Source organism: Rana temporaria, chromosome 1 (assembly GCF_905171775.1).
Source record: "Rana temporaria chromosome 1, aRanTem1.1, whole genome shotgun sequence".
NCBI lineage: Eukaryota > Metazoa > Chordata > Amphibia > Anura > Ranidae > Rana > Rana temporaria.
In genome coordinates this window covers 690,587,497-690,597,781 of record NC_053489.1, presented here as the reverse complement: position 1 = coordinate 690,597,781, position 10,285 = coordinate 690,587,497, and the positions used below count along the sequence as shown (strand labels likewise).

Genomic DNA, 10,285 nt, shown 5'->3' with positions numbered 1-10,285 from the left:
CCTTGGCATGTAGGGTTACTGTGCCTTTATGCTGGGCCTCTGTCTCTTGGCAGGCTGGACTTTGACATGGCAGCATTTCATGGTTCTCTGTCTGCTGTGGGCACTCCCCTTGGCATGTAGGGTTACAGTGGCTTTATGCTGGGCCTCTGCCTCTTGGCAGGCTGGACTATGACATGGCAGCATTTCCTGGTTCTCTGTCTGCTGTGGGCACTCCCCTTGGCATGTAGGGTTACTGTGGCTTTATGCTGGGCCTCTGTCTCTTGGCAGGCTGGACTTTGACATGGCAGCATTTCATGGTTCTCTGTCTGCTGTGGGCACTCCCCTTGGCATCTAGGGTTACTGTGGCTTTATGCTGGGCCTCTGTCTCTTGGCAGGCTGGACTATGACATGGCAGCATTTCATGGTTCTCTGTCTGCTGTGGGCACTCCCCTTGGCATCTAGGGTTACTGTGGCTTTATGCTGGGCCTCTGTCTCTTGGCAGGCTGGACTTTGACATGGGAGCATTTCATGGTTCTCTGTCTGCTGTGGGCACTCCCCTTGGCATCTAGGGTTACTGTGGCTTTATGCTGGGCCTCTGTCTCTTGGCAGGCTGGACTTTGACATGGGAGCATTTCATGGTTCTCTGTCTGCTGTGGGCACTCCCCTTGGCATCTAGGGTTACTGTGGCTTTATGCTGGGCCTCTGTCTCTTGGCAGGCTGGACTATGACATGGCAGCATTTCATGGTTCTCTGTCTGCTGTGGGCACTCCCCTTGGCATCTAGGGTTACTGTGGCTTTATGCTGGGCCTCTGCCTCTTGGCAGGCTGGACTATGACATGGCAGCATTTCATGGTTCTCTGTCTGCTGTGGGCACTCCCCTTGGCATCTAGGGTTACTGTGGCTTTATGCTGGGCCTCTGTCTCTTGGCAGGCTGGACTTTGACATGGGAGCATTTCATGGTTCTCTGTCTGCTGTGGGCACTCCCCTTGGCATCTAGGGTTACTGTGGCTTTATGCTGGGCCTCTGTCTTTTGGCAGGCTGGACTTTGACATGGCAGCATTTCATGGTTCTCTTTCTGCTGTGGGCACTCCCCTTGGCATGTAGGGTTACTGTGCCTTTATGCTGGGCCTCTGTCTCTTGGCAGGCTGGACTTTGACATGGCAGCATTTCATGGTTCTCTGTCTGCTGTGGGCACTCCCCTTGGCATGTAGGGTTACAGTGGCTTTATGCTGAGCCTCTGCCTCTTGGCAGGCTGGACTATGACATGGCAGCATTTCCTGGTTCTCTGTCTGCTGTGGGCACTCCCCTTGGCATGTAGGGTTACAGTGGCTTTATGCTGAGCCTCTGCCTCTTGGCAGGCTGGACTATGACATGGCAGCATTTCCTGGTTCTCTGTCTGCTGTGGGCACTCCCCATGGCATGTAGGGTTACTGTGCCTTTATGCTGGGCCTCTGTCTCTTGGCAGGCTGGACTTTGACATGGCAGCATTTCATGGTTCTCTTTCTGCTGTGGGCACTCCCCTTGGCATGTAGGGTTACTGTGCCTTTATGCTGGGCCTCTGTCTCTTGGCAGGCTGGACTTTGACATGGCAGCATTTCATGGTTCTCTGTCTGCTGTGGGCACTCCCCTTGGCATGTAGGGTTACAGTGGCTTTATGCTGGGCCTCTGCCTCTTGGCAGGCTGGACTATGACATGGCAGCATTTCCTGGTTCTCTGTCTGCTGTGGGCACTCCCCTTGGCATGTAGGGTTACTGTGGCTTTATGGTGGGCCTCTGTCTCTTGGCAGGCTGGACTATGACATGGCAGCATTTCATGGTTCTCTGTCTGCTGTGGGCACTCCCCTTGGCATGTAGGGTTACTGTGGCTTTATGCTGGGCCTCTGTCTCTTGGCAGGCTGGACTTTGACATGGCAGCATTTCATGGTTCTCTGTCTGCTGTGGGCACTCCCCTTGGCATCTAGGGTTACTGTGGCTTTATGCTGGTCCTCTGTCTTTTGGCAGGCTGGACTATGACATGGCAGCATTTCCTTGTTCTCTGTCTGCTGTGGGCACTCCCCTTGGCATGTAGGGTTACTGTGGCTTTATGCTGGGCCTCTGTCTCTTGGCAGGCTGGACTATGACATGGCAGCATTTCATGGTTCTCTGTCTGCTGTGGGCACTCCCCTTGGCATGTAGGGTTACTGTGCCTTTATGCTGGGCCTCTGTCTCTTGGCAGGCTGGACTTTGACATGGCAGCATTTCATGGTTCTCTGTCTGCTGTGGGCACTCCCCTTGGCATGTAGGGTTACTGTGCCTTTATGCTGGGCCTCTGTCTCTTGGCAGGCTGGACTTTGACATGGGAGCATTTCATGGTTCTCTGTCTGCTGTGGGCACTCCCCTTGGCATCTAGGGTTACTGTGGCTTTATGCTGGGCCTCTGTCTCTTGGCAGGCTGGACTTTGACATGGCAGCATTTCATGGTTCTCTGTCTGCTGTGGGCACTCCCCTTGGCATGTAGGGTTACTGTGGCTTTATGCTGGGCCTCTGTCTTTTGGCAGGCTGGACTATGACATGGCAGCATTTCCTTGTTCTCTGTCTGCTGTGGGCACTCCCCTTGGCATGTAGGGTTACTGTGGCTTTATGCTGGGCCTCTGTCTCTTGGCAGGCTGGACTTTGACATGGCAGCATTTCATGGTTCTCTGTCTGCTGTGGGCACTCCCCTTGGCATGTAGGGTTACTGTGCGTTTATGCTGGGCCTCTGTCTCTTGGCAGGCTGGACTATGACATGGCAGCATTTCCTGGTTCTCTGTCTGCTGTGGGCACTCCCCTTGGCATGTAGGGTTACTGTGGCTTTATGCTGGGCCTCTGTCTTTTGGCAGGCTGGACTATGACATGGCAGCATTTCCTTGTTCTCTGTCTGCTGTGGGCACTCCCCTTGGCATGTAGGGTTACTGTGGCTTTATGCTGGGCCTCTGTCTCTTGGCAGGCTGGACTTTGACATGGCAGCATTTCATGGTTCTCTGTCTGCTGTGGGCACTCCCCTTGGCATGTAGGGTTACTGTGCGTTTATGCTGGGCCTCTGTCTCTTGGCAGGCTGGACTATGACATGGCAGCATTTCCTGGTTCTCTGTCTGCTGTGGGCACTCCTCTTGGCATGTAGGGTTACTGTGGCTTTATGGTGGGCCTCTGTCTCTTGGCAGGCTGGACTTTGACATGGCAGCATTTCCTGGTTCTCTGTCTGCTGTGGGCACTCCCCTTGGCATGTAGGGTTACTGTGGCTTTATGCTGGGCCTCTGTCTCTTGGCATGCTGGACTTTGACATGGCAGCATTTCATGGTTCTCTGTCTGCTGTGCGCACTCCCCTTGGCATCTAGGGTTACTGTGGCTTTATGCTGGGCCTCTGTCTCTTGGCAGGCTGGACTTTGACATGGCAGCATTTCATGGTTCTCTGTCTGCTGTGCGCACTCCCCTTGGCATCTAGGGTTACTGTGGCTTTATGCTGGGCCTCTGTCTCTTGGCAGGCTGGACTATGACATGGCAGCATTTCATGGTTCTCTGTCTGCTGTGGGCACTCCCCTTGGCATCTAGGGTTACTGTGGCTTTATGCTGGGCCTCTGTCTCTTGGCAGGCTGGACTTTGACATGGGAGCATTTCATGGTTCTCTGTCTGCTGTGGGCACTCCCCTTGGCATCTAGGGTTACTGTGGCTTTATGCTGGTCCTCTGTCTTTTGGCAGGCTGGACTTTGACATGGCAGCATTTCATGGTTCTCTTTCTGCTGTGGGCACTCCCCTTGGCATGTAGGGTTACTGTGGCTTAATGCTGGGCCTCTGCCTCTTGGCAGGCTGGACTATGACATGGCAGCATTTCCTGGTTCTCTGTCTGCTGTGGGCACTCCCCATGGCATGTAGGGTTACTGTGCCTTTATGCTGGGCCTCTGTCTCTTGGCAGGCTGGACTATGACATGGCAGCATTTCATGGTTCTCTGTCTGCTGTGGGCACTCCCCTTGGCATGTAGGGTTACAGTGGCTTTATGCTGGGCCTCTGCCTCTTGGCAGGCTGGACTATGACATGGCAGCATTTCCTGGTTCTCTGTCTGCTGTGGGCACTCCCCTTGGCATGTAGGGTTACTGTGGCTTTATGCTGGGCCTCTGTCTCTTGGCAGGCTGGACTTTGACATGGCAGCATTTCCTGGTTCTCTGTCTGCTGTGGGCACTCCCCTTGGCATGTAGGGTTACTGTGGCTTTATGCTGGGCCTCTGTCTCTTGGCAGGCTGGACTTTGACATGGCAGCATTTCATGGTTCTCTGTCTGCTGTGGGCACTCCCCTTGGCATGTAGGGTTACTGTGGCTTTATGCTGGGCCTCTGTCTCTTGGCAGGCTGGACTTTGACATGGCAGCATTTCATGGTTCTCTGTCTGCTGTGGGCACTCCCCTTGGCATGTAGGGTTACTGTGCGTTTATGCTGGGCCTCTGTCTCTTGGCAGGCTGGACTATGACATGGCAGCATTTCCTGGTTCTCTGTCTGCTGTGGGCACTCCCCTTGGCATGTAGGGTTACTGTGGCTTTATGGTGGGCCTCTGTCTCTTGGCAGGCTGGACTTTGACATGGCAGCATTTCCTGATTCTCTGTCTGCTGTGGGCACTCCCCTTGGCACATAGGGTTACTGTGGCTTTATGCTGGGCCTCTGTCTCTTGGCAGGCTGGACTTTGACATGGCAGCATTTCATGGTTCTCTGTCTGCTGTGGGCACTCCCCTTGGCATCTAGGGTTACTGTGGCTTTATGCTGGTCCTCTGTCTTTTGGCAGGCTGGACTATGACATGGCAGCATTTCCTTGTTCTCTGTCTGCTGTGGGCACTCCCCTTGGCATGTAGGGTTACTGTGGCTTTATGCTGGGCCTCTGTCTCTTGGCAGGCTGGACTATGACATGGCAGCATTTCATGGTTCTCTGTCTGCTGTGGGCACTCCCCTTGGCATGTAGGGTTACTGTGCCTTTATGCTGGGCCTCTGTCTCTTGGCAGGCTGGACTTTGACATGGCAGCATTTCATGGTTCTCTGTCTGCTGTGGGCACTCCCCTTGGCATGTAGGGTTACTGTGCCTTTATGCTGGGCCTCTGTCTCTTGGCAGGCTGGACTTTGACATGGCAGCATTTCCTGGTTCTCTGTCTGCTGTGAACTCCCCTTGGCATGTAGGGTTACTGTGCCTTTATGCTGGGCCTCTGTCTCTTGGCAGGCTGGACTTTGACATGGCAGCATTTCATGGTTCTCTGTCTGCTGTGGGCACTCCCCTTGGCATGTAGGGTTACTGTGGGTTTATGCTGGGCCTCTGTCTCTTGGCAGGCTGGACTATGACATGGCAGCATTTCCTGGTTCTCTGTCTGCTGTGGGCACTCCTCTTGGCATGTAGGGTTACTGTGGTTTTATGGTGGGCCTCTGTCTCTTGGCAGGCTGGACTTTGACATGGCAGCATTTCCTGGTTCTCTGTCTGCTGTGGGCACTCCCCTTGGCACATAGGGTTACTGTGGCTTTATGCTGGGCCTCTGTCTTTTGGCAGGCTGGACTATGACATGGCAGCATTTCCTTGTTCTCTGTCTGCTGTGGGCACTCCCCTTGGCATGTAGGGTTACTGTGGCTTTATGCTGGGCCTCTGTCTCTTGGCAGGCTGGACTATGACATGGCAGCATTTCATGGTTCTCTGTCTGCTGTGGGCACTCCCCTTGGCATGTAGGGTTACTGTGCCTTTATGCTGGGCCTCTGTCTCTTGGCAGGCTGGACTTTGACATGGCAGCATTTCATGGTTCTCTGTCTGCTGTGGGCACTCCCCTTGGCATGTAGGGTTACTGTGCCTTTATGCTGGGCCTCTGTCTCTTGGCAGGCTGGACTTTGACATGGCAGCATTTCATGGTTCTCTGTCTGCTGTGGGCACTCCCCTTGGCATGTAGGGTTACTGTGCCTTTATGCTGGGCCTCTGTCTCTTGGCAGGCTGGACTTTGACATGGCAGCATTTCATGGTTCTCTGTCTGCTGTGCGCACTCCCCTTGGCATGTAGGGTTACTGTGGCTTTATGCTGGGCCTCTGTCTCTTGGCAGGCTGGACTTTGACATGGCAGCATTTCATGGTTCTCTGTCTGCTGTGGGCACTCCCCTTGGCACATAGGGTTACTGTGGCTTCATGGTGGGCCTCTGTCTCTTGGCAGGCTGGACTATGACATGGCAGCATTTCCTGGTTCTCTGCTGTGGGAACGTTATAATGGCGATGGTCACACTACCTGAGTTACTAACCCTACAAGTGCTTGGCACTGAGAAAAGTCAAAAGGAAAGGGAAGGCAGATTTTTTCGAAGGAACACATCTGAGACAATATATGTGGTTTTCATTTGGGGAAGGTTATTCACTACAAAATTCAATGTTGAAAGCAAGCGAAATTTAAAGTATTTTTGAACGACAAATTTGTCAAAATCGAATGTACTAAGAATTTTTGTGCGAGTGTTTAATTTGTTCAAACTTGGGCTTAGGTGCAGAGATAAGGGTCAAATGGACGAGCTTGTCCAGGTTCAGAGGGCAGTATACAGAGGCGGTCACATCCATGCCCCTTCCACCTCCTATCCTGAATCCGTCTGTGATTTGTCCCCTGAACCAAACTCATTGCCTGAGGAGGAAGTGGAGAATAATCCCCCAACTTCCGAGGACTTGGGGAAAGGTGACAGGTCTGTAGCAGAGATTTCATCCAAGCTGAAGGACACCATAGATACCCTTATTGACGCTTTCTTAGCATTGCAGCAGCCTGAATTTGCTGTTATGGGGGTCCCTACTGAATCAGCATTATGGGGGTCCCTTAACCAACTTATACTCCTCTGGAACATTTTTCTCAATATTATCTCATGTTCATAGAGAAAACGGTTAGAGGCCCGCCCTCCTTGAAGCTTTGTGCCTTGGCAGGCCCTGCTATGCAATGTGCAATGGTACCTATAGCAGTCTGCCAGACCATTGCTGTGTGGACTAAGAGCATGGCTGAAAATCTTAGTCCCATCATTACGGAGGCCTCTGTCCAGTCAGTTTGACATTTTACTTATCCCCTTAAACTACTTGTCATAAGTCTGCAGTAAAACTTTCATGCCCTGTCTGTCTCTTACCTGGTCTGGGTATCAGCCTTGGGGCCTGCACTCTCACACATGCATGGTTAATCTTCCCTCAGCGTGGCTCCAACCTAGCCTCAATAGGAACCACTATTTAACACTGTGTTCTCCAAGCCTGCCTTGCCATCAATATCGTGTGTTTGCTGATTGCCGTGTGCTCTACCTCCCTGTTTCTGTTACCAATCTTGGCTTGTTCTTTGACTATCCCTGCCTGCTTGTTACCCTGACCTTTAGCGTGTTCTCTGTCTATTCTTGTCTGCTAGTTGCTCGACCTCTGGCTTATCTCCTGACTATCCCATGTTTTCCTGGGTTGCTGCTTCCTCTCTATCCTCCTATAGCCTTCCATGGGCATGAGCTTGGAGACCCTGGGGGCCGCGACCTGGAGCCATTTGCAGCACAGTCCATCCTCCCCACTAGAGGCTCTGGTGAACACCTGCTGGCTCTTAGACTCCGCTCCCTGGGGAATCCTATGCTTTAGCTCCCAGTGGGATCCATGTTGGTGCTCCAGTGGATTTGCTTTTCTGAACCACCCAGTTCCATCCGCAGCAGTCAGCTGTAGGGTCCACTACCTTAGCAATGCACTCCTGACTCCAACGGTGTGCATCTGTCATATGTACTCAGGGGACCTGACACTACTGCATGAATTACATGGCAGATATACTTGACCAATCTCCATAATGAGTCTTCTCACCATCCACATACGCAGGATTCTCTGGCCTAAATGCTGGAAAGCTGAGCTCCCATGAAAGAAATGCATTGAACAGTTACCCTTTGAGGGTGAACGCTTATGTGGTCCTTCCTTGGCGAAGTACATCAAGGAAATTCACAAAGGTGAGCATCACCCAGAAGAAGGCCTTTTACTCTTGAGGTTAGGAAAGGTTCACTTCATTCTTCTCAGTCTATGACAAGAACCTCTCCCCAGTGGTGGGTACCCTCACTTATCACAGTGGGAGTGTCCGTTGGCTGTGTCCTCTCCCCTTAGTTGGGCTACTTTTTGACTTCCAGAAGACTTCTTGTGTCCCTAAAGAAATAGATTTTTATATTCGCCATGAAACCCCTTTCTTGGAGTCCATTAGATGCCCTCTATGGCTTAGTTTATACTCTTGGTACTTCTTTGCTACTCAACTGTTGCATGTTGGTAGTAGGAGCAATTATCCAAGGGGCTACTGTTTTTTTGGTTGCCAATGTCCAATTCTCCTCCAGGTGGCAGCATAACCTGAAGGTTATGCTCCCCATTCTGAGAACACCCAGCTGTTGTATTTCCCTGCTTCATGCAGTAGTTACACTGTGTGGTACACATGATAGACTTCACATGGTGGTACACATGATAGACTTCACATGGTGGTACACATGATAGACTTCACATGGTGGTACACATGTAGGACATGCCACACAGTGGTACACATGCAATACATAGCACATGGTGGTACACATGGTAGACTTTTGATGGTGGTGCACATGATAGACTTCACATGATGGTGGTACACATAATAGACTTTTGATGATGGTACACATGGTAGACTTTTGATGATGGTACACATGGTAGACTTTTGATGGTGGTACACATGGTAGACTTTTGATGGTGGTACACATGGTAGACTTTTGATGATGGTACACATGGTAGACTTTTGATGGTGGTACACATGGTAGACTTTTGATGGTGGTACACATGGTAGACTTTTGATGGTGGTACACATGGTAGACTTTTGATGGTACACATGGTAGACTTTTGATGGTGGTACACATGGTAGACTTTTGATGGTGGTGCACATGATAGACTTCACATGATGGTGGTACACATAATAGACTTTTGATGGTGGTACACATGTAGTACATGCCACACAGTGGTACACATGTGATACATAGCACCTGGTGATACACATGCCACACACAGCGGTACAGAGGTACAATGCACATGCTGTTCATGGCGCACGGTTCTGTAATGTGATACTCATGCGGCACACAACACACGATGGTACACACTTTTTTCCCTCATTCACAACGATTAGTGATGCTGTCCAAAGAGAAATGTACCATGAATTCTACATGTGGTGATCTGTTGACCCAAAGACAATAGACTGTAGATCTGTAATATGTTTCATCGTCTCATTTCACATACCATGCCTGGTGCGTGTTCTCATATTCTATGTATTTTGTTCTCCAAAAGGGCCCTCAGAAAAGCGGCTTATCAGGCATTCAGTGTGTGGATCCACGGAGCGCTTGGGAAGAAAGAAGAGAGACCGATCCCGGCATGTACCGTACACCGAGTCCGATTGGCCTTCCTGGGTGCAGACTACGCCACGGCCTACAAGGATTATCCCGCTGAGCACATGATCTTCTGTTAAACTCTTCCTCTTCTATGGAAATCTGTGTTTTTGTCTAGATCTTGTTAGGGAGATTTGCCAGTACTTCCTGTCCTAGGTGAAGCCACCTATCCCAAGAGAGACACAGAGAGACGTGAAAACAACCTATCCCAAGAGGGACACAGAGAGACGTGAAAACAACCTATCCCAAGAGGGACACAGAGAGACGTGAAAACAACCTATCCCAAGAGGGACACAGAGAGACGTGAAAACAACCTATCCCAAGAGAGAAACAGAGAGACGTGAAAACAACCTATCCCAAGAGGGACACAGAGAGACGTGAAAACAACCTATCCCAAGAGGGACACAGAGAGACGTGAAAACAACCTATCCCAAGAGGGACACAGAGAGACGTGAAAACCACCTATCCCAAGAGAGACGTGAAAACCACCTATCCCAAGAGGGACACAGAGAGACGTGAAAACAACCTATCCCAAGAGGGACACAGAGAGACGTGAAAACAACCTATCCCAAGAGAGACACAGAGAGACGTGAAAACCACCTATCCCAAGAGAGACACAGAGAGACGTGAAAACAACCTATCCCAAGAGGGACACAGAGAGACGTGAAAACAACCTATCCCAAGAGGGACACAGAGAGACGTGAAAACAACCTATCCCAAGAGGGACACAGAGAGACGTGAAAACCACCTATCCCAAGAGAGACGTGAAAACCACCTATCCCAAGAGGGACACAGAGAGACGTGAAAACAACCTATCCCAAGAGGGACACAGAGAGACGTGAAAACAACCTATCCCAAGAGAGACACAGAGAGACGTGAAAACCACCTATCCCAAGAGGGACACAGAGAGACGTGAAAACAACCTATCCCAAG

At 51.1% G+C, this 10,285-nt stretch overlaps 1 protein-coding gene across 2 annotated transcripts in view; it reads left to right on the top strand.

Annotated features, from left to right (window-relative positions):
* LOC120924757 overlaps positions 1–10,285 on the top strand; it is a gene marked incomplete at its 5' end in the record, with an annotated part of 109,626 nt that overhangs the window by 53,709 nt on the left and 45,632 nt on the right. Inside the window, 1 exon segment of one of the 2 annotated variants that reach the window (XM_040335785.1) lies at positions 9,255–10,116. Within the exon segment in view, the coding sequence (XP_040191719.1) occupies positions 9,255–9,432 (178 nt within the window). 2 annotated transcript variants of the gene reach the window in all.